This window comes from Artemia franciscana, chromosome 3, assembly GCF_032884065.1.
Source record: "Artemia franciscana chromosome 3, ASM3288406v1, whole genome shotgun sequence".
Lineage (NCBI taxonomy): Eukaryota > Metazoa > Arthropoda > Branchiopoda > Anostraca > Artemiidae > Artemia > Artemia franciscana.
Window position 1 is genome coordinate 32441641 of NC_088865.1, and position 26203 is coordinate 32467843.

Sequence of the window (26203 nt, forward strand, 5' to 3'; positions counted from 1 at the left end):
GAAGCCAAAACCAGTCAAATATACAGTACGACCACTTACTGAGGACTCGATATCTACATTTGGTCGCTGGATCGGTAATTATCAGTTTGAGGACATTTACTCTGAACAGGATATTAATATCAAAGTCAATAAGCTGAATACTCTGCTTCAGGAGCAGTTTCAGACTTGTTTCCCCGTAAAAGTCATTACTGTGAGTGACACTGATAAACCGTGGATAACCAATGATCTAAAGAATTTAATAAAAACCCGTTGTCGCCTTCATATCGCTGGTGATACCGTCGCTTCAGCCAAGTTACGTAATCATATCGTTAAACTGAACAAGCGTGCCAAGAGGCAGTATGTGAGGGATAAAATTACTCCCTTACTCACAGTAGACCCCCACAAATGGCATTCCTCAGTAAAAAGACTTACCGGTAAGACAACACTCAGAGATCTAAGGCTGCTCAAAGAGGACGGTACCTTGACCTCAGCTAATGCAGTCAATACTTTTTTTGTTGACATTTGTACCACATTTCCATCAATCACCAAATTAGAAATTGATACTATCATTGCTTGTGCAGAGATTGATGACGTATGTGAATTCTCTGAACTCACTCTTTATAAGGAACTCCTAAGACTGAAAGCGAACATTGCGACCTACCCAGGTGAGCTTCCAGTAAAGCTCTTACGCAAATTCGCCATTTTTTTGCTAAGCCACTCTCTTCTATAATCAACTAATGTTTCCGTCAGCAAGTATTCCCTAATGCGTGGAAAAGAGCATATGTCCGCGTTATTCCAAAAGTAAGGTGTCCAAAATCTTGTGATTAACTCCGGCCTATGTCAATAACTCCGAACCTTTCTAAAGTGGCAGAAACGTTTATTTACCGCAAATTTATGTCACAAGTCTCTGCACATCTAGACCCGTATCAGTATGGATATTAAGAGGCAGCAACACAACTGTTTGTTTAGTACGGATGTACCATCTCATTGTCAAGTGGCTCGACCGAGGAAGTGCTAAAGTCGACCTTCTCCTCCTAGACTGCCGACCATGGTAGACTACGCACCATGGGTGCGCAGAAACATATTCTTCTTTTAGTGGTCAATTTTTTACATTGAGAAGTCTGAAGCTGTTCCCCAATTCTTTAACGAAATAATGAATAACTTTAAAGATGAATGTACTGCGAACAGCCTCAAAATCAACGAAGGAAAGACTAAAATCATTCGCTTTAATCCCCTGAAGAAAGACTTTGTGTGCCCTCCTCCTCCTTATCCTAGTGAATCTTCAGCAGTAGTGCTTGATGTCAAGTTTAGCATCAACTGCTCTTTCAGCCTTCATGTCGATACAATTATCAAAAAGGCCAATAGTGCGATACGGACACTTATACTAATGCATCGATTTGGTTTCTCAGTGGCACAACTAAGGATAGCCTATCTCACTTACATCCGACCAATTTTAAAGTATGCATGTCCCGTATGGGGCCCACAAGTCAATAACACTATTTACCTAAGTGACCAGCTTGAGCCAATACAAAAAAGAGCAGTCAAAGTAATATTGTGCGATGCTTTTACTGAATATAAGTTAGCATTATCCACTTTACAAAGTCCCTCTCTTCAAGAGCGTCGTTTCAGTTTGATCCTTGAATTTGGCCAATATCTTCTCAAAAGTGATAAACACAGATCGATACTACCATCAGTTTTAGTGAAATATAGAAGCATTAGGTAGAAGAACATTGGCAGATTAGCAGCACCTCCTTCACGCACAAATCGTTTTTCCAACTCATTCATCCCTTTCTTTGTATCAAACTATAACAATTGTTGATTTAATCCTATTCGTCTTCTGATTTTTTCGTCGTTTGATTTCCTTTTTTTGTAAGCACAAGCGCCATTTAGTTTTATGACTACGAGAGATTGTGCAAATAAAACCTATTCTATTCTATTCTAAAAAAAATCAATAAAATTAAAATTTGATTAGCATAAGATAGAGACGAAAAGAAACTTATCTTTATGTGGGCAGGTCCACGGATGGCAGTGGCAATCACCTTATTGGTCGGTGGCCCGATTGACCTTGGAGACCTGCTGATTATTAATCATCGTACTCTGACATTCAGAACACCATCCACAAATAATATCCGATTTTTTCCACACTCCGCACTTGGCCATCGTATCCAATTTTCTCAATTTAAAACGCCAAAAATCTGACTGCAAAAAATTGAAGTATCAGATTGCACGACTTCTGTAATCACTGAATTAATTCAAGGTTAAAGAATCAAGTTTAAACAATTCAGAAGTTCAAAAGGGTGTAATCCCTTTGAGAGCTAGATCAATGCTGATAATGGAGCTCTTTACTTTTCTTTGAAAAACTTGCCTTGTGGAAAAAGTTTTTTAAATTAATATTATTTAAAGATGGCAAGGAGTTCTCTATAGAGACACAAGCTCTCCACTTCAAACTAAACCGGTGACATACTTATTATTCAGAAACCATTTTTCAACTTTCAACTCTTTTGACTAAGAACGGAGGAATGGTTCCTTATCCTTTCTCTTCATTTTATCCCAGGTATGCTCATGAATGAAAGACAATAATCCTGATAGCCAAAGGGAATCTAAAAGAATTAGCCCACATGGTGATGCTGGACTGGAATATGGTGAATTAATGCTTAACGATTCCACTATAAATTTTAGATGGCGCTCTGATTCTCCTTTTATGGTGGCTATCTTGGCCTTAAATCTTATTAGTTTTACGCTACAATTGATCGAAATTAATACAGAAATTAAGATGCCTAGCCAACCTATCCTATACATCCTATTTTTTCTTTTTATTGTGGGGGAGGGGGGGCTGTTAAAATAGATCTATAGCTTTTTCAGGTTTATTCCAAGTAACAATCAAGTGCGCTAGGGTACATTGGGGGGAGGAGGTATTAGAAATTTGTTAAATCATGCAAAAAATATAAGTATCGCAAAAAAAAGAGATATCAGGGGGATTTTGTCAAACTTTTTTTCTTGGAGACAAAAATTTCAGCTTCAGAGATGCCATTATTGGCTCCGTAATGTGGAGTCTTGAGTCGACATAGAAAGTGCGCTTGGCAAAAGCAGCAATTTCAGATGCATTTCATAAAATCTCAATGACATCTATTGACATTCTTTGGCTCCTGTTTGTTTCATTTTGATCAAATACCATAATGACTAGTACTGAAAAAAATTAAAAGCAAAAGTTAAAATTAATTCAAATTCTTCTTAGTTGCCCCTTCAGCAATCAATTTCATTTCCTTTTGCAGAGAGAATCTACCCCTTTTCGACCTGAAGTAATCTTTTATAAAGTAAAAAAAGTGATATTTTAAAGGCTCAATAGAACATTTATTGGCTTTGAAAAAAGGTGAATTTGATTCACAGATTTGCAAACATAGAGTTTTAAACACATAATGATTAAAATTTCAGGTTTTTATTGAATAATGAAGCGATCACCATCCATTTGTCCGAATCCTGGTGCTCGTACACCTAGCCTAGGCAGAAGAACTAGTTTCGATTCTAAGAACTTCCGTTTCAGTCAACCATTTCGTCGTAGTGTCTCTAATAAAACCATTTCAAGGGATGCTATTCCACCAAAAACACCAGAATTAGAAGAGAAAATAGAAATAGCCGCTGGAACCACCATCGAAAACACAAACTCGAAAAACTACGGACTAGAATGTGAAGAGATTTTTCATCTGGTATTAAATAATGGTAGCACCATTGCTATCACAACTTACAAACAGGTAATTAGTGTTTTTATTACTACTGATTTATCATAAGATCTCATGCATTTTGAAATTGTTAAGATCAAAATTAGATTTTATAATATTTTGAAAAATGACGATATTCTGATTATCGCGGATCCCCAGCCAATCCACAAATGATCGGACTTTAAGCTAATTATAGGGTAGTTTTTATAATTAGAATACAGGTTATATAAAGTGCTTTTTGCTTAGCACAGACTTTAAATAAATAGATTGGTATTAAACCCAGAGGCGCCATTTGGATCAAATCTTGGGGTGGGCATGAACTCCATCTTACCCCCCCCCCCCGACTCAATTCGTGTCACGTAATCATCTAGGAAATGGGCATTTGACAGAACTCGAGAATTTTATTATGTATCTTACCTACTTTCAAAGTTTACAATGATTAATAGCGAATAGCGGAATTACCGCAAGGGTCGTCAAGTAATTACGCTCTTTGGTTAATAGGCGTGCAGTAATTTCAAATCAATTGGACAGAATGGATTATGTTGGACATAAAGGATTATTATGGCCGGCAAAGGGCCCTTTGTGGTGGAAGCTTGGGCCCCCTGCTAAATCTGGGGTGGGCATTTGCCCACCCCTGACCCCCCCAAATGGCGCCTCTGCTTAAACCATTTCATTGTCAAGAAATATAAAGTAACATTATACTTTGACGTTGTCTGGTCATCAAGCGTCATTAGGTGAACTTCCGCTGAACATTCTTGAGCTTCCTCTTATGAGTAAGAAATAAGAAACACAAGACGAAATTGTAGGAATGGCTCTAGCCATATGACTCCTTGAAGTTTCACCAATTTATTTCATTAAGCGGGTATATTAATCAAAACTAAAAATTTGTTCCAGTTTGACAGACTTTTTTAATAATGAAAAGGCGTGCTTTCATCCTCTAATAACGATTTTGAGAAGATATCTAAGATTACCTTTCACAGATAAATTAATTCATTAGATCAACTAATTAATTAGTTTTTCTTGTGGTTTAATTTAGAACCAACCTGCACCGCCGCATACATCTTGCCACACAAAATGAACATTTCAAAAGACGGTGTGCCATATGTGGTACAACCAGCATTATTTTAATTCACTTCATAACTTCCAACAACTTCATTCTTGTAGTTTAATTTAGAACCAACCTGCACCGCCGCATACATCTTGCCACACAAAATGAACATTCCAAAAGACGGTGTGCCATATGTGGTACAACCAGCATTATTTTAATTCACTTCATAACTTCCAACAACTTCATTCTTGTAGTTTAATTTAGAACCAACCTGCACCGCCGCATACATCTTGCCACACAAAACGAACATTCCAAAAGATGGTGTGCCATATGTGGTACAACCAGCATTATTTTAATTCACTTCATAACTTCCAACAACTTCATTCTTGTAGTTTAATTTAGAACCAACCTGCACAGCCATATACATCTTGCCACACAAAATGAACATTTCAAAAGACGGTGTGCCATATGTGGTACAACCAGCATTATTTTAATTCACTTCATAACTTCCAACAACTTCATTCTTGTAGTTTAATTTAGAACCAACCTGCACCGCTGCATACATCTTGCCACACAAAATGAACATTTCAAAAGACGGTGTGCCATATGTGGTACAACCAGCATTATTTTAATTCACTTCATAACTTCCAACAACTTCATTCTTGTAGTTTAATTTAGAACCAACCTGCACCGCCGCATACATCTTGCCACACAAAATGAACATTCCAAAAGACGGTGTGCCATATGTGGTACAACCAGCATTATTTTAATTCACTTCATAACTTCCAACAACTTCATTCTTGTAGTTTAATTTAGAACCAACCTGCACAGCCATATACATCTTGCCACACAAAATGAACATTTCAAAAGACGGTGTGCCATATGTGGTACAACCAGCATTATTTTAATTCACTTCATAACTTCCAACAACTTCATTCTTGTAGTTTAATTTAGAACCAACCTGCCACACAAAACGAACATTCCAAAAGACGGTGTGCCATATGTGGTACAACCAGCATTATTTTAATTCACTTCATAACTTCCAACAACTTCATTCTTGTAGTTTAATTTAGAACCAACCTGCACCTCCGCATACATCTTGCCACACAAAATGAACATTCCAAAAGACGGTGTGCCATATGTGGTACAACCAGCATTATTTTAATTCACTTCATAACTTCCAACAACTTCATTCTTGTAGTTTAAATTAGAACCAACCTGCACTGCCGCATACATCTTGCCACACAAAACGAACATTCCAAAAGATGGTGTGCCATATGTGGTACAACCAGCATTATTTTAATTCACTTCATAACTTCCAACAACTTCATTCTTGTAGTTTAATTTAGAACCAACCTGCACAGCCACATACATCTTGCCACACAAAATGAACATTTCAAAAGACGGTGTGCCATATGTGGTACAACCAGCATTATTTTAATTCACTTCATAACTTCCAACAACTTCATTCTTGTAGTTTAATTTAGAACCAACCTGCACCGCCGCATACATCTTGCCACACAAAATGAACATTTCAAAAGACGGTGTGCCATATGTGGTACAACCAGCATTATTTTAATTCACTTCATAACTTCCAACAACTTCATTCTTGTAGTTTAATTTAGAACCAACCTGCACCGCCGCATACATCTTGCCACACAAAATGAACATTCCAAAAGACGGTGTGCCGTATGTGGTACAACCAGCATTATTTTAATTCACTTCATAACTTCCAACAACTTCATTCTTGTAGTTTAATTTAGAACCAACCTGCACCGCCGCATACATCTTGCCACACAAAACGAACATTCCAAAAGATGGTGTGCCATATGTGGTACAACCAGCATTATTTTAATTCATTTCATAACTTCCAACAACTTCATTCTTGTAGTTTAATTTAGAACCAACCTGCACAGCCACATACATCTTGCCACACAAAATGAACATTTCAAAAGACGGTGTGCCATATGTGGTACAACCAGCATTATTTTATTTCACTTCATAACTTCCAACAACTTCATTCTTGTAGTTTAATTTAGAACCAACCTGTACCGCCGCATACATCTTGCCACACAAAATGAACATTTCAAAAGACGGTGTGCCATATGTGGTACAACCAGCATTATTTTAATTCACTTCATAACTTCCAACAACTTCATTCTTGTAGTTTAATTTAGAACCAACCTGCACCGCCGCATACATCTTGCCACACAAAATGAACATTTCAAAAGACGGTGTGCCATATGTGGTACAACCAGCATTATTTTAATTCACTTCATAACTTCCAACAACTTCATTCTTGTAGTTTAATTTAGAACCAACCTGCACCGCCGCATACATCTTGCCACACAAAATGAACATTCCAAAAGACGGTGTGCCATATATGGTACAACCAGCATTATTTTAATTCACTTCATAACTTCCAACAACTTCATTCTTGTAGTTTAATTTAGAACCAACCTGCACCGCCGCATACATCTTGCCACACAAAACGAACATTCCAAAAGATGGTGTGCCATATGTGGTACAACCAGCATTATTTTAATTCACTTCATAACTTCCAACAACTTCATTCTTGTAGTTTAATTTAGAACCAATCTGCACAGCCATATACATCTTGCCACACAAAATGAACATTTCAAAAGACGGTGTGCCATATGTGGTACAACCAGCATTATTTTAATTCACTTCATAACTTCCAACAACTTCATTCTTGTAGTTTAATTTAGAACCAACCTGTACCGCCGCATACATCTTGCCACACAAAATGAACATTTCAAAAGACGGTGTGCCATATTACAACCAGCATTATTTTAATTCACTTCATAACTTCCAACAACTTCATTCTTGTAGTTTAATTTAGAACCAACCTGCACCGCCGCATACATCTTGCCACACAAATCGAACATTCGAAAAGACGGTGTGCCATATGTGGTACAACCAGCATTATTTTAATTCACTTCATATTTTTCGAACAACTTCATATAACTACATTTATATTTTTTTTAAACTTTATTACAAACCCAAGGACACGCGCACCGAAGCCGTTAGGCTTAATAAAGTACTTAGTAATTCATTTGGCATTACACCAACGTATTTCCAAGTACTTTTTAATGTAGGTTTGGTCCATTTTTTTCTCTGTTCAAGGAGTATTTAAGAATTTAAGATAAGCAAAACAGGAAGGAGAATTTTGGAATCTAAGGAAGTGATGACAAAACACTAATATTGAAGCTAAAATAATTATGCATTTGCTATCAAAACATAATGATTAACCATATACCATCAAGCATATCCGCTTTAAGACGTCACTTTATTTAACCAAATAGTTTGTTGAATATCAGTTTGCTGCTTATAAGCAAATAACCTAATTTTCTAATCCAAGATCTTATCTTTCACTTGAGTAAATTTTTAGTTTTACGTTCACTTATACAGTGATTAGGCTTGTTTAGGTTCCATTTGCTAGCCGTTTAATTATGTTTCTCCATGCACAGGTGGCAAGCCAAAAAACATAGCCCAACATAACATAATCCCTGTAGCTGTTCTGACAAAATTACACATACATTCTTTTGAAAATATGGATACACATAATACCTCTTGATTTGGGTTCACATCCCCTGGATTTTCCGTGAAAAATAAAATATAATTCCGTATTCTGAGTGTCTGAGACATTGTTTCCGTGTCTGAGACATTGTTTCCATAGGCTTCCAACTTGACAAACCAGATGTACTTAAATCGTTTTGATTTTGTTCAGTAGTAGTAGTACCAGTAGTAAAAACTTATCCCTGAGAGTTTCAATTTTTATCCGGGGTTGTTCCTGAGATATTACTAATGCGTCTTTTTGACAACCAGCAAGTGCGTGGTGCCTTTTGATTTAGTTCTATAGCAACATAAGCGTTCCCTGAAAGTTTCTACTTAATGCACTATTCAATTGCTGAGATTCTGTTTCTTGAGAATTTTGACAATCTGGATCTACTTATGCTTTGGATCTCTGCACTGAGAAAAAAAAATTCAGCGAAAAAAAATTCTATGATCTCTATGTATGAATAATAATGAATAATCTATGTATGAATATGTATGAATAAAAAATTAATGATCTCTATGATTACTATGATCATAATTTCCAAATCTTTTAACACAGCTCAAACGTATGTGGTAACCGTTCTCGCAGGAGTGCTTCCAGTGTGCACACAAAACATACAGCATAACCCCTGCCCTACCCATGTTATTTTAAAGGTTTCAATATTAATGTAAACGCTTGCAATACCAACGAGTAGAATGTTATGGTAAATCCCACAAAACAGTGCCGGTTATGTTATAATTTTTATGGTTGACCGTTTTACAAGTATGGCAATTGGAACGGAGACAAAAACAACGACTATTATTTTTAGAAAGAGCATAAAAAGGGCATCAAGTAGTGTTTAATTTTTTTGCTTGTTTTTCTACAAATGATCATTTCTATTCTATCATAATTTCTAAATATTTCAACATGCTCAAACGCATGTGGCAACTGTTCTCGCAGGAGTGCTTCCAATGGATTTCATAGCATTGGAATCAAGTGTGTTAAGAAACGGAAAAAATGGTTGACTTCAAAATTGGCCTATGGTTTTGAGTCCTACTTTGAATGGAATTAGTTATTCGGCACATCGTAGCCATTATACTGACCATTGAGCCCTTCCTTTAATGATTTAGTGCATCTCCGCCCTTTCATATAGACGGTAAATCTATAAATGAGTTTTTTTGTATGCAAACTGGGTTTATGTGTTTAAAAATTCTGTTAGCACATGACCGGCTAACTTTTTTGAAAATAAAGATAACTTTGTTTCTGCATCAAACATTTATCCAAATAGCAGATTATCACAGCTTATTACAGGGCATAGCAGATTGCTTCATTTGTAAAAAAGTAGGATTGGGAAAGGTGATTCTCCATTGTGATTGTGCGGTTTAATGGGAGCAAATAGTCATCTTTTATTTGTTTGCCCTGTTTATTGTAGAGCACGTATAGTAATAGAGTTCGAATTAAGTTAATATGAAATAAGTGTATCGTTTGCTTTATAGCTGATAATTAGAAACAAAACAGTTCAGACTATTGGAAACATATTTTTATCCTGCACGAAGAGACTTGACTTATAGTTATTTTAGTTAGTGTGTATGTTTTGTTTTTGGTCGGGTGTGTTTTTTTTTCTTCTTTTAGGTAGTGTGTACGTATTTTTTTGTTGTTGTTTTTTTCTCTGTGAAATAGCTGTTTTTGGTTAAACGAAGAAATAAAGTATCTATCTATCTATCTATCTACTTAAGCTTTTTTGACTGAGCCATAATAGTAATATGAGCTGTAGTTGTAGCAGTAGTCCTGAAAGCTTCAACTTAAACCCTCAGCCGTTTCCTGAGATATTGTTGATCCGCATTTTTGACAGCCAGCATGCACATAGTACCTTTTCATTTAGTTTTACATACGCCTCTACTTTCCCTGAAAGTTTCAACTTAACACTGTATTCAGTGTCTGAGATATTACATCTCTGTCATTTTGAAAACCTGGATGCACTTAAACTCTTTGGATTTAGTCCAATAGCAACAGTAGTATTGGTAGTAGCAGTACGCTAGTCCTGAGAGTTTTAAATTTACACCCTCAGACGTGATGTTTGTGATAACATGTGATGTTTCTATTACATCTTTTTGAGAACCTGCTTGCATGTGGTGTGTTTTAATGAATTTTTGCATACCAATCACCTTTCCCTGACAGTTTCAACTTAATACCTTATTCCAGTCCTTGAATATCGTGCCTATACCACTTTGAAAATCTGGATATACTAAACTATTTTTGAACTTAAATTAATTAAAAATTGGAAGGTATACCAATTGAAAGCAAGAATTGACTCCTAGAGTTTGAAAATGACCTTCCCCTTTGTATCTTCGTTAAAAAAAACAACTAATCGTATAAAAATTCCACAAAAGTTTTTCCTGTGTAAATCAAGGTCTAGGAAGTATACATTTCCTGAGGGGGGTTACACTGAATGTCGTTTTTATGTCTATAGTTCCCTTCTCGAGTAAAGCTCAGTCTTCTAGTGCAGCATGATAAAACTGATAACAATCAAACAGTTCGTGGTAACAAACTGTACTAAGGAGCGAGCCGGCTAAATAGTAACCTAGACTCTAAAAAACGCAATTTAGTACCAATATATACATCAAATGAATCAGATTTTTACAGTGATTCTAAATATATAAATTTAGTCTTACCTATCAAAAGTTACGAGCCTTAGAAAATTTGCCTTATTTTTGAAAAAAAGGAGAAACACCCCCCTCTAAAAGTCATAAAATCTGAATGAAAATCAAACCACCAGATTCAGCGTATCAGAGAACCTTTTTGTAAGAGTTTCAGGCTCCTATCTGTAAAAATGTGGAATTTTGTGTTTTTGTCCACAAGAAAGATCACGGATGCGTGTTTATTTGTTTATCTGTTTTTTTCCGGCGGTGATCGTAACGATCCAGTGGTACTAGAATGCCATGAGAGGGCTCATTCTAACAGCAATTAGAAGTTCTAGTGCCCTTTTTAAGTGACCCAAAATTTGATGGGCAACTAGGTGCCCTGCCACGCTCATTTTATCCCCAAAGTCATCGGATCAAAATTTCAAGATAGCCATTTTGTTCAAAATAGTCAAAGAATTTAATAACTATGTCTTTTAAGACGATTTAATCCCCCACAGTCCCCGGGGAAAGGGCTGCAAGGTATGAAATTTGCCCATTGTTTAAATATAGTATTGGTTGTTGGGACGTATACAGAAGTTTTCAGCGGGATTTTTGTGGTAATAGGGAGGGGGTTACGTGAGAGGATCTTTCCATGGCGGAATTTATTATGAGGAAGAGGATTTCCATGAATAATATTCAATAATAATAATACTTCCATGAAGAGAATACCATAGCGATACTGGATTCTCCAGTATTATTTAAAAACAATGAGAAATTAAATAAAAAATACTACTTTTTTCAACTGAAAGTATGGAGTAACATTAAAACTTAAAGCGAAGAGAAATTATCATGTATATGACGGGGTTCGTCCCCTCCTCAATACCTTGCTTTTTACGCTAAAGTATTTTTAGTGATTTCAAAAGGGCTATTTATTCTAATAAAACGGCCTTTGTGATTCAGTTGTTATTCTTAAAGAATTGGAACAAAATTCGAACTTTAGTGTAAAGAGGGAGATATTGACGAGGGGGCAAAACCCCTCATATACATAAAAAAATGAACACATATAGAAGTTTATTGCGCAAGTTATTCTTGTAAGTTACGTATATCTATTACTAATAAAAAACATTCTTAAAATAAAATTAAAAGTTCTAGTGGACTTTTTAAGTAACCAAAAAAATTGGTGGGCAACTAGGACCCCTCCCCCGCCCCTTTTTTCTCAAAATCGTTGGATCAGACCTTTGAGAAATCTGCTTAGCCAAAAAAAGTAAGATTAATATGCAAACTTCCTTTTAATTATTCATGTACGGTGAGTCAAAATCAAAACCTGCATTAATTTAAAAACATTCACAACAAGAATAGAAAAAACAAGTTTTATCAACTGAAAGTAAGGAGCGACATTAAGACTTAGAACGAACAGAAATTTTACATACATGAGGGGCTTTGTCCCGTCCTCAATACTTCACTCTTTATGCTAAGTATTTTTAGCGATTTCAAAAGAACTATTTATTCTAATTAAACGGCCTTTGTGATTCAGTGGCTATCCTTAAAGAATTGGAACAAAATAAAACTTTAGTGAAGAGAGTGAGGTATTGACGAGGGGCCGAACCCCCTCATTGAGCCAAAATCAAAACCTGCATTAATTCAGAAACGTTCTGAAACTAAATAAAAAAACAAGTTTTTTTTAACAGAAAGTAAGGAGCTACATTAAAACTTAAAACGAACAGAAATTATTCCGTATGTGAAAGGGGCTGTCCCCTCCTCTGTGCCCTGCTCTTTACGCTAAAGTTTGACTCCTTCTCACAACTCTATATTGTAAAGCAATAAAACACTTTAGCGTAAAGGGCGGGGCATTGAGGAGGGGACAGCCCCTTTCATATACAGAATAGTTTCTGTTCTGCTTTTCATTTTTTGTTCGATCTTTATACAAGTTCGTCTTCTGATCACTTTAGATATACACTTAAGATTTATTTTAGATTGACACACCAGCCGAAGGACCACGCGTTACGAAGTTTTCAAAGCACTCACTGTCCTCGTCTAGCGATTTAAACCATTTCGAGGACACTGAATTGGAATCTGGATCAGATAAGAATGGCTATTATAAGAAAGAAAACAGTGTGAAAACAGAAAGTTCTGGCTATCAATCAGCAGAGGACCAGCCTAAGCAATTTAACATCGAACTAAAGCTACTTCCTTGTGGCCACTTTGTTGTTAGAAGTTGTTTACCATCTACACATTTGTCCTTATGGAAAAACACTGATCAGCTTACGATCGGCCATCCTTGCAACTTTTTGGTGAAGAGGGATTGTAATACTAATCTTTGTAAGACGTGTCGACAGCTTCGATATACTTCAGGTATAAAACTAACAAAACTAAAAAAAATTACAAATAAAAGAACAGACAAAAAAAAATAAGTAAACGGATACCTCAAGTCAAGACAGAGCCATCCTCAAAAGGGGAAAGCCTATTTTACTTAGCTTATTTTTAACTATATATTTTAATCAAAGTCTAATGCCCAAATCATACTAGATTAATAAAATAAACCAATAAAAATATAAAGTTACACATGATTGGAGCTAATAATATGTCCTGTTTTTATTTTATAAGTTGGGCTATATTCAACCTTCAAGCACTACTTTTACAATTGATCGATGAGGATCAAGTTTGAAGGCATATTTTTTTAAATCGTGGAAATAGAAGAACACAAGTCTTTCAATATTTGTGGTGAATTTTATGAATGATCTGAGGCCACAGTACTAGGTGAAGATATTTAGTAAGCAATCAGGTTTCCATATAGGATTTTCAGACCGAATTCTTGAAATTTAACTTATCCACGTTTGAAGCACAAATTAATCACTAAATCAAACAGTTCGTGGCAACGAACCGGATAAGGAGCGAAGAATACTAACCAAAACTCTAAAAAATGGAATTTTGATAGCAATAGCTACATCAAAAGAATTGTATTTTAATGTTGATTTTAAATATATAAGTTTAATCAAGTTTGGTCTTAACCATCAAAAGTTACGAGCCGTAGAAAATGTGCCTTATTTTAGAAAATAGGGGAAACACCCCATAAAAGTCATAGAATCTTAACAAAAATCACACCATCAGATTCAACGTATCAGAAAACCACACTGTAGAAGTTTCAAGCTCCTATGTACGAAAATGTGGAATGTTGTATTTTTTGCCAGAAGGCAGATCACGGATGTGTGTTTATTTTTTTTTTTCAGGGGTGATCGTATCGACCCGGTGGTCCTAGAATTTTGCGAGAGGGCACCATATCAACCTAGTCAACCTAGTCAAATCAACCTTATCAGCAAATCAACAAAGAAATGGCACCTTAGAATATGAGTCTCGAACAGTTTAATTTCAAGCTAGTATTTTAGATTCCCCTCCCCCCTCCAGTTTATGGTTTCTGTTCCTTGGTGCCATTCTTTAGCTGATCTAATCGGTGGGGCCATCTACCATAGTAATTGCTACACGACTGGGTTCAAGGCTATATGAAAGGTTTCTGCTGTTTTATTTACTTCCGAAAAAAAAAGACAAAGAATAAAGCTAACGTGCGCGCTAGTCGAGCTGGGAAATCTCTTGTCATTACCTTTGACCAGCCGCTTTACTGGAAGAAAAGTCGTATCGTCGATGAAGAGCTTGCCACAAGTGCCTTAAGAAATGCTATTGTTGTTCTAGGTGGAGTTCACACGCGCACGATTTTTCTAGGAGCCACTGCCTTCCTTATGGCTAACTCAGGACTTATGGAAATCATGAGTCAAGTATACGTGCCTGACACTGGGTGAAGTATATTACAAGACAAAGCTGTCTCTCGTGCTTTGCGAAGTCATGGTCTGTTGGAGGTAGTCCTTTATGCGAACCTTTTATCATCAAAACTGAATAGCAGAGAGTGTTTTATGGCAATGCCATGCTACCAGAATCTTCTGAAAAGGCAAAACAGGTGTACGAATTGCTTTTTGAAGGAGATACCATCGAAGAAGGTAAAATCTTTGGCTGAGAAGTCATATGTGGTGATTGATAGCGAGAGAGAAATGGTCAAACAAGCTCTAGTCTTCCAAAGTCAAGCCAAATTGGCTAGCGCCAGTGGTTCTTACTTGAACAAGGTTCTGTCGTTCGAGGTGTGTACTTTTCCACCATCAATCTTTAGTTCGTTCGAGGTGACGAATAAAAACTGACAAAGCCTCTCTAATAAATGCACTGATGAGTATTTTTGGGCTCTGTGGTCCAGTGACATTGCCGACCTCCCAGAGTTTTTATGGCACTTGGTATTAACCAAGTGACATATAGCAATCGCAAATTCTGTTGATCTGTCGGCCTGTCTGTTTGTCTGTCTGTCGGTCCCAATTTTGCTACTTTAGGCACTTCCAGGTAAGCTAGGACGATGAAATTTGGCGAGCGTATCAGGGACCAGACCAGATTAAATTAGAAATAGTCGTTTTCCCGATTTGACCATCTAGGGGGAAGGAGTGGGGGGCCGGTTAATTCGGAAAAAATAGAAAAAATTAAGTATTTTGAACTTATGAGTGGGTAATGGGATCATAATAAAATTTGAGGTTTGGAATGATATTGTGTCTCAGAGTTCTTGTTTTAAATCCCGAACGGATCTGATGACATAGGGGGGAGTTGGAGGGGGGAAAACCTAAAATCTTGGAAAACACTTAAAGTCCCAGTCTCAAAGAAAGTCCCAGATACATGATTGACATAATCGGAACGGATCCGCTCTCTTTGGGGTAGTTGGGGGGGGGTAATTCTGAAAAATTAGAAAAAATGAGGTATTTTTAACTTACGAACGGGTGATCGGATCTCAATAAAATTTGATTTTTAGAAGGATGTCATGTCTTAGAGCTCTCATTTTATATCCTGACCAGATCTGGTGACATTGGAGGGGGGGGGGGAGTTGGGAGGGGGAACCTAAAACCTAGAAAACACTTAGAGTAGAGGGATCGGGATGAAACTTGGTGGGAAAAATAAACACAAGTCCTAGATAGATGATTGACATAACCGGAACGGATCCGCTCTCTTTGGGGTAGTTGGGGAGGGTTAATTCCGAAAAAATAGAAAAAATGAGGTATTTTTAACTTACGAACGGGTGATCGGATCTCAATGAAATTTGATATTTAGAAGGATATCGTGTCTCGAAGCTCTTATTTTAAATCCTGACCGGATCTGGTGACATTGGGGGAAGTTTGGGGTGGGTGAACCTAAAATCATGGAAAACGCTTAGATTGGAGGGATCGGGATGAAAATTGGTGGGGAAATAAGCAGAAGTCTTACATACGTGATTTACATAATTGGAACGGATCCGCTCTATTGGGGAGGGGGTTATTTCTGAAAAATAAGAAACAATTACGCATTTTAACTTACGAAGAAGTGATCGGATCTTCATGAAACTTCATATTTAGAAGGACCTTGTAACTCAAATCTCTTATTTTAAATCTCAACCGGATCAACCGTAATTGGGGGGGGGGGGCAGTAGGGGGGACCGGAAATCTTAGAAAATAATTAAACCGGTGAGATCAGGATGAAACTGGATGGGAAGAATAGAAACCTGTCTAAGATATGTGACTGACATAGCCGGACCGGATCTGCTCTCTTTGGTGGAATTGGGAGGGGGGGGTAATTTTAAAATTGAGGTATTTGTAACTTGCGAAAGGGTGACCAGATCTTAATGAAATTTGATATTTAGAAGGATCTTGTGCTTTAAAGTTCTAATTTTAAATTCCGACCAGATCCTGTGACATTGGGGGAGTTGGAGGGGGAAACCGAAATTCTTGGAAAACGTGAAATTGGGGTATTTTTTATCTTACGAATAGATGATCGGATCTTAATGAAATTTGATTTTTAGAAGGAATTCATGTCTCAGAACTCTTGTTTCAAATCCCTACCAGATCTTTTGACATTGGGGGAATTGGAGGGGGGAATCTTGGAAAAATACTTGGAGTGGAGGAACCGGGATGAAGCTTGGTGGATAGAATAAACAAATGTCCTTGATACGTGATTGACAGAATCGTACTGGATTCGCTCTCTTTGGGGTAGTTGGGGGGAGGGGTTCAGTGACTTGGCGAGTTTGGTGCTTCTGGACGTGCTAGGACGATGAAAATTGGTACGCTTGTCAGGGAGCTGCACAATTTGACTTGATAAAGTCGTTTAACCAGATTCGACCATCTGGGGGGGCTAAAGGGAGAGGAAAAATTAGAAAAAATTAGGTATTTATAACTTACGAGTGGGTGATCGGATCTTAATGAACTTTGATATTTAGAAAGACATCGTGACTCAGAGCTCTTATTTTAAATCCTGACCGGCATTAAGCCTCTTATTTTCCTTTTTAAATCAATCTATTGATTCATAGAATTTTGTTAGAGCTCATACCATATGATCTCTTGGCTCTTAGCTCTTCTTGCCTCGTCACAAGTGCATTATGAGCTCTTAGCTCTTGTTTAAGGTGGCTGGCTAAAACCAATACAATAGGGTTGTAACTGAATTAGATGGTGTAATTTATATTAAAATCGCTTGAATTTTAGTGATGTCCCCCCATTTTCGAGAAGCAGGTAAATATTCTTAGATTTATAGCTACTGATGGTTATTATTAAACTTGATGATTTTTATATGTTTGGAATTAGCATAAAAAGCCAATCCCTTTAATAAGAAATTGTTATCAAAGTTTCTTTTCTTAAAGTTTCGGTTACTATTGGACTGAATCGCTCCTTACTAGCAATTCGATACCACGAACTGTCCGATTATTATAAGACTTTATTTCTACTTGTCTTAAGTTTTAACATGGCTCTTTCCCTTTTGTTGAATTCATGTTACACAAAAATCGAGAGAAGTAAACTATTCAGTGGATTTGAAATCGCTGTATTACTTTTGGCTTCAAAGTTTCATGAATGGGATTAGACTGAATACGAAGAAGTATTAAAAAAGACGTGCTATATCAAACAGTTCGTGGTAACGAACTGTAGTAAGGAGCGACCTGGCTCAATAGTAAACGAAACTCTAAGGAACGAAATTTTGATGCTAAAAGATACATCAAAAGAATCGGATTTTCATGATGATTTTAAATATATAAGTTTCATCAAATTTAGTCATTTTCATCAAAAGTTACGAAAATTTGCCTTATTTGGAAAATAGGAAGAAATACCCCCTAAATTGTCATAGAATCTTAACGATTAAATGAATCTTAAAATTAATCTAAATCACACCATAGCATTCAGCGTATCAGAGAACCCTACAGCGAAAATTTCAAGCTCCCATCTACAAAAATGTGGAATTTCGTATTTTTTTGCCAGAAGACAGATCACGGGTGCGTGTTTATTTGTTGTTTTTTTTGTTTTTTTTTTCTTTTCCCCAGGGGTCATCTTATCGACCAAGTGGTCCTAGAGTGTCGGAAGAGGGCTCATGCTAACGGAATTGAAAAGTTCTAGTGCCCTTTTTAAGTGACCAAAAAAATTGGAGGGCACCTAGGCCCCCTCCGACGCTACTTTTTTCCCAAAGTCAACGGATCAAAATTTTTAGATAGCCATTTTGTTCCGCATGGTCAAAAACCATAATAACTATGTCTTTGGGGATGAATTACTCCCCCACAGTCCCCGGGGGAGGGGCTGCATGTTACAAACTTTGACCAGTGTTTACGTACAGTAATGGTTATTGGGAAGTGACAGACGTTTTCAGGGGGATTTTTTTTGGGGGGGGATTGAGCGAGGGGGCTATGTGAGAGGATCTCTCCTTAGAGGAATATGTCATGGGGGAAGAGAAATTCAATGAATTTTTCTTAAAGAATTGGGACCAAATTTAAGCTTAGTGTAAAGAGCGAGGTATTAAGGAGGGGACAAACCTCCTCATATACATAATAAAAATATAAGAACACAGAAGTTTGTTACGTAAGTTAATTCTTAAGTTAAGTATATTTTTCACTAATAAAAACGTTCGTTAAAAATTAAAAGTTCTAGTTGCCTTTTTAAGTAACCGAAAAATTGGTGGGCAACTAGGCCTCCTCCTCCACCCCTTTTTTCTCAAAATCGTCTGAATAAAAATAAGAGAAAGTTATTTAGCCAAAAAAAATATAATATGCAAATTTCATTTTAATATTTGTCTGCGGAGGGCCAAAATCAAACATGCATAAATTCAAAAACGTTCAGAAATTAAATAAAAAAAACTAGTTTTTTAACTGTAAGTAAGGAGCGACATTAAAACTTAAAACGAACAGAAACTACTACGTGTATGAAAGGGGCTGTTCCCTTCTCAACCCCCGCTCTTCACACTAAAGTTTTTACTGTTTAATAAAGCAGAATTGAGAGAAAGAATCAACTTTAGTGTAAAGAGCGAACCGTTGAGAAGGGAACAGCCCCTTTCACACACGTAGTAATTTCTGTTCGTTTTAAGTTTTAATGTCGCTCCTTACTTTCAGTTAAAAAAAAACTAGTTTTTTTATATAATTCCTCAAGAGATCTAACGTAAATTTGGGATATTTCTGTGGCGTATAATCTATAATTAATGTATGTTTGAAGTTGATGGTTTAATATATATGTATAAAGAAATTTGAATCTGGAGCTTAGTCTAGGCTTATTATGTCAAGACTTAAAGCTGGTAGCAGGGATAACAAAAAGTAAACTTATTTATTTTTCCACCGAAAGGAACTGAAAGTGGACGCTCAATAAACTACCGGTTGTAATATTAGTTCAACGAGCTTGGTTAAGCGCTACAGAATTTGGCCATATTTCTATTTCTTATTTTTCATTTCCATATAATTTCTAGTAATTTTAATGCAATAGCACCATCTACCACCATTACTAATGGCTGATAATAAAATTAGAATAAAATATTAAATAGAATTTAAAACAAGAAATTTGAAACTTATTGTTAAGGTTCTGTTTTTGAATGGGTAATTTCTCAAAAGTAATTTGAAAAGAGAATAGATTATATTGAAAATCTTGCGGAATGAAGCCTTTTGTCTTATACCAACACTGGAATATTACACAATTGTTACGCATAATTTCAATAATAAAGAAAAACTTGAATTTAAACAAAGAAAAAAAGTAGGTTTTAGAATATTTCGCTTGAATTTATATAAAATTTTGGGTTAATCAAGGTAACATTTCGAAGATGGAAGGCAATTATATGCTCTTTTTATTACTTTCCCGCAACGAATCTAACCATTTATTTTTAGGAGACGTTCTCTGGTCCGAAAATGACTCCTGCACCAAGTCACTTGTAGTTAATGATGCTACAAAGATAATAAATGAGCTGCAATCTCTCAACTTTCAATCACCATGGCGTGAGTTCGTTACCAAAGACTCAGAAAAATACAAACGGATTGAAGATCAGCTGACAAGGTATATCCACCAAGTCCACAAATGGAATCCAGTCTGCATATCAATTGAAACAATTCATAATCATCAGACAGTAATAAAATGGAATGAGTCAAAAATAGATATGTTTGACCCTGTTAAGACAGCAAACTTATTTTATTCAACTAATTCTAATCAAGCAGACGCATTAACGTTGCATGGTACGCAAGTATTGGGAAGTAAACCTTTGGCTCTACCCATAAAACCAGATAAGTGTGTTCACAAACTGTGCCATAAAGGCAAATATACAATAGTTTTATTTGAAGTGCTTATGGGCAAAACAGTTATAACCGATGAATATATTTCTGATGTTAGAAGTGAAGGTTATGACTCAGCTTATGTGAAAAATGATTGTTATGAGGCATACATTCTTGAAGACATTCGTCAAGCACTGCCTAAGCATGTTATTAGGTACTGTCTCGGGGGTTTAACACTCCAAGGACTAAAAGAGCTGTTGCCTGATGATAATAAGCCCATCATAAAAAATGTTGAAAAGTATTTTCTAAAATCAAATCGATATTGTAATCATGCAAATGACCATGATCTACATTATTTAATTGGTGAATCTCAATTCGTGCGCATTCAGTCTCAAAGGAAATCATATAGAAATTTACAGTTGGATTCCGTGATATTTTGTATCAACAGAACTCTAATTCGACGTTTTCTTAAACTACAAAAAGACTTTGAAATGAAATATGGAAAGGCAGAACCACAATTAATGTTCCACGGATCTTCCTTCAGTCAGAACGTGGAATCGATCCTCAATAACGGCTTCGACTCACGGAAAGTAAGAAAAGGGATTTATGGAACTGGTTTTCACTTTTGTGAATTCCCAGAGGCATCAATAAATTATATTGGAACTTCTAAAAGACTGATACTTTGCTACGTTCTACTTGGCTCTTTTGTTAAGGACACACAAATAAATGAAATACCTGACGGGTATGATTCGAGAAGTCTGAGAAGGGACAGAGAAGGAAGAGGAGAAATTGTTATAGTAAAAAGTAGCGAACAAGTATTACCTATGTATATCTTGAACCTTCAATAACTGTGAAAAAAATGATTAAAAGGGTCAAATTGAACAAAGTTCAAAGTGTCATTGGGTGTAAATAAGATGAAACACTGTTATTGACAAAGGACAATTCATAAGGCTGGGTAAATATGTACGAGTTTTTTAAGTAACCATTCATTACTTTTAAGGCAAGGATATTGTTAGTTTTTCTTTACCATCATTGTATTTGTTTGTTTTGATGCTTCGAAATGATTTGTTCGAAGAAAAACACAGGTAATTTATATTCATTTAGTGCATGTTTAAGATATGAATGTGACGACAGAAGTTATTGGTTCTAGAAAGATGCTAGATTACCTCTTAAAAACTGATTTTTACTTTCTGAAGGAATTTTATAATAAAAATATGTACAGAGGGATTAGTAGATTTTAAATTATGTGCTTAGGAGAGAGAGAGTTGGGAGACTAAAGCTTTTTATTCTTGTTGAAGTCCCTAATGAGACTTGAAACCTATTTATGGTAAAGCCGGGCGGTAAATCGAACGACACTATGATTTCTCACGTTATTAGTTAGTTCTTAGTTCTTTATTAATCTTTAGCTATACATATTTAAAACTATTCACATAACATCTCCGGCAGGGAGACTGGCTCGAAAGCCGGGCGACAATGCAAACAGTGTAAACAAACAAACCCAGAAGAAACGGATGTCACCACACTTCTCACTCTATCTCACACCAAAAAATAAATGCCGAAAAACATTTATTGAAATTATTGTCAATATTTATCCGATGGCTGAAGGGCCGGGAGCTACTCACAAATTAATATTTACTAATTAGCAGAGCTTTGATTTTAGTTTTTAATGTTAATAGCGATAGATAATGTTAATAGATTCATATGTGTTCCAATAATTTGTAATAACATTTTTAAGCGAAAATCTAGAACGTTCGGAGACTGAAAGGCACAGGAAGCTTACTTAAAGGGCAACGAGTATTATATGGTCGGACTAAGGGAGGGCCTGGAAAAAATGATTTAAAACAATCTGGTTGCAGATCCTTTAGATAACGGACACGGAAAAGTATACATTGAAAAGCTAAAATTTGTCTAACCAGAATGATATTAAAATAACTGTAAAGACTCTTAGCTGGAGATTTACCAGGAAGAGAAACTTGGGAGTAAAATAACATCTTAAGGATTCTCATTGCATTATTTTGTAACTTCACAATAGGAGAAATATGTGACTGAAACGTACTCAAATAAATAATCGAACAATAATGAATATACGAAAAACCAAGAGAAAAATAGATTGATTTTAAAGCATAAAAAGGAAGGAAAAATATAAGACGATGCATTACATTTACGTTCCTTCCTAACTTAAGCCTTAGGCTAGTGATATGAGCTTTCCAGCTTAAATTCTGATCAACAATGACTCCAAGATACCGAGTTGTTTGCACTCGATTTATTTATAATACTCGAACTCCAAATGTGACTTCAACCTCTTGTAACACTGGTACTGCAGTAGAAGTTCTTGAAAAAACCATAACAAGGGTCTTTGGAGTGTTGACAACCAATGTGTTACAATGGAACCATTGACGCATCTTTCTCAGTGATAATTCGAGATTTGGTTCTAGAGATTGATGATCTATGTCGCATGTAGAGTTGGCTGTATCATCAGCAAACAGTAAACAGAGACCTATGTCAGTCGTATGGCAGGTTAGGCTTAGAGGGAGATCGTTTACATAGATAAGAAATAACAGTGGTCCAAGTATGGACCCATGGGGAATCCCCACAGCATTAAACAGGTTTTCTTCATCTGAAATGCAGCCATTTGCATCCAATATTTATATTCTGTCCTTGAGGTAAGATTCAATTAGGAGACTCGCTTGTCCTCTAACACCGCAATTATGTAGCCTAGGTCGTAGAATTTTATGAGAAATAGTGTCAAAAGCTCTTTTTATGTCAACAAATATTGTTGCAGGTAGCAGACTTTTATCCATGGAATCCTTCAAAAACTGGGTTAGCATCAATATTGCATGTTATGCAGAGTATGAATACCTGAATCCAAATTGAAATGGGCTGAAAAAATTTATTTTCTTCAAAAAACTGTACAGCCTGTTATATATACACTTTTCAACAAGTCTGCTAAAAGCGGACAAAATGGAAATAGGTCGATAATTGGATGGATCTTGCTTGTTTCCTCCTTTATGTAGGGGAATAACTTGATCAGTTTTCATCACTTCAGGGAAAGATCCGTGTTTGAACCATAGATTGACCAGATGAACCAGCACTTAAGCATAGCATCCAAAAATGTGTGTCAGTAGATAAGTAGATGAGCAATCGGTTAAATCAGAATGTCCGTTCTTCATGATTTTTACCAGATTCTTAAGTTCCACTTCAGTTACGGGAGAGAGAAATATGGAAAAATCGACGGGATGTGGTAGAAAGTCGCGAAATCCAGATTCGACATCCAAGCAGTCATTGAAATTACTGTTTACGGTGGCCTCTTCAATCCTAGCAAAGTACTGGTTCATTTCCTCGGCTACCTTTTGCTTACCATTCACTGTTGACCCATCCGATACATTCATTGATTCGGGCAGTCCTTGACTTTTGCTTTTGTTAAGACACTCGTTAATTATTGTCCAGGTCTTTTTTGGAGATCCTTCAGCTTCGAGAAATAGTTTCTCAAAATGAATCTTCTTCGCCCATCTTATCAGTCTTGTAAGATGGTTTTTATATGATTTGAATGTAGTTTCATTATTTATGTGGGAAAATTTATGTATTCAGCGTGAAGTTGATTTTTTTCCTCAATACTCTTAAGCAAGTCTCTTGTTATCCATGGCTTTACGGGCACCTGGTACTTTTTACACTTTTTCTTCACAAGAGGGCAAGTTTCATTGAAAGCATTCTGAAATGTTTCAGTAAACGACCTGGATACAAATTCAACGTCATCTGACTCCAAGCATTGCGACCAATCAGTACAAAGTAACTTGGCGTTTAATAGCTTAACCGAGCCTTGACCCATCCTTCTAGATTTTTTCACTTGACCCTTTTCACGGGAATACCGGAGAAACTCGCTCATAAGAATAAAATGATCAGACACATCTGTAAGTTTTACGTCACACTACCCAACAGGGAAAGTTACAAGTTGATTATAATTAACAGATGCATTTTGATTTGTAACCCGAGTTGGAATCCAGACGGATAGAACAAAGCCAGCAGCCAATGATGTAGTAAGGAAGTCTGTAGCCAGAGTACTCGAAGGTACAGAAGTACTTGAGTCATGACTTACTGAAGAAGTGTCAATGCTAAAGTCTCCCATGAGAATGATTTTTCTTTTCTTGGAACTGACCATCTTAGCAAATTCTTCAAATTTATCCAAATATTTCTTGGTGCTAGAGCTAGGAGGGCGGTAAAACAAGCATAAAAGAACCTTTTCAGATGCTATGGTTACTTCGATAATCAGAAATTCGAACAGTATTTCCTCATATAGAGAGTCAATATCTTTGATTTCATCAAAATGCAAAGAAGTGTGGATGTAGAATGCAAGTCCTCCTTTCTGATTATTTAATCTATTTTTTTGAAGTATTTGGTATCCTTGAATATTTGCCGCATTCGGGGTATTTACATTCAAAAAAGTCTCACAAAGCCCCATAACTCCTATTCCATTACCAGGAAGGAACGTAGATAAAACATCTAGGCTAGAAAGCACCCCACAACAATTCCAACTCAAAGGTCTAAAAAGGCCATTATTGACAGGAATAATTTCTTCAGGTAAAAGATACCTATTATGGGGTAAATTATCAACAAGAGGGTCTTGGGCTAGATCGTCACCTATATTTATTGAATTTAATATTTTACTCAACTCGGTAGAGTATCTCTCAAACCGTTTCAGTCTATCAGACATATCAAAAAAATTACTTAACAAAATAATTTGCTTTTAAATAACTTGCCAAATAGTATCCAAAAGCATGAGACACAGTGAAAAGCGCGCAAAATACCGGATCCTCTGGTGATGGACATAAATTCAAAAAGATCGAACGCTCAATACCATTATAATCTAAAGCATTATTTTCTAATTCATCCAACCGATCCTTCTGGTGTAATGACAAAACTAATTATCAAGAAATAAGAACAATATAAACTGTACTGATTCCTTTTGAAAAAAATTAGTAAATAAATAAGAATGATAATACTTAAAAAAAAACTAAAAATAAAAATAAATAAACACAATCTAAGCGACATCTTGCAACGACCATAGGCGACGGGGGAAAGCATCACTCGCAAGGCGTATATAAACGCGACATTGATCAAACCACACTAGTTTATTACCGTATTTTTCACTTGCTAGGTTCAGAATGTCCCGTCTCTGCTTTGTTAAATTTTCAGATACAAATATACCAGTGCGCACCAGCTTCGACTTAAGCTTAAAAACTTTCTGGGCCATTTATTTCGACCTGAATTTTTCGCCATTATTTCGACCTGATCGGAGCTGTGGCATCTTGACGAGTTGTAGAACTGTTTAGTTTAAATCTTGCCACTTCCACAATATCACCATCAGATACTCTAGATATTTTCATTTTATTGCGAATCATACCCCTGATTACAGACTTTAAGTCACTACTTGGAGGCAATTTGATACCGTTGAAAAGAAGACTGTCTAGCATTAAGTCCTGATCATACATATCTAGTTTCTGCTCTGCATTCTTAACTCTCTCCTCAAGAAATATTATTTGATTCTTAGAAATTTTAGCTCGTTACTGAGGGCTAGGAATTTCGGTTCAGACTCAACAATCAATGCTGAATGAAACTCACTGACGATAGTTGAACTCTGAGCTTTTATCAAACAGTTCGTGGTAACGAACTGTAGTAAGGAGCGGGCTCAATAGTAAACGAAACTCTAAAAAACAGAATTTTGATGCTAAAAGATAT

At 36.2% G+C, this 26203-nt stretch overlaps 1 protein-coding gene across 2 annotated transcripts in view; it reads left to right on the forward strand.

Annotated features, from left to right (window-relative positions):
- LOC136025175 (uncharacterized) overlaps positions 1-22579 on the forward strand; it is a 45082-nt gene extending 22503 nt beyond the window's left edge. For both annotated transcript variants that reach the window (XM_065700945.1, XM_065700946.1), the window contains exons 2-4: positions 3412-3728; positions 12897-13275; positions 20093-22579. In XM_065700945.1, coding sequence (XP_065557017.1) covers positions 3426-3728; positions 12897-13275; positions 20093-21318 — 1908 coding nt within the window. In that variant the 5' untranslated portion in view covers positions 3412-3425 and the 3' untranslated portion in view covers positions 21319-22579. The remainder of the gene's footprint in view (positions 1-3411; positions 3729-12896; positions 13276-20092) is intronic.
- Positions 22580-26203: the final 3624 nt, after the last annotated feature.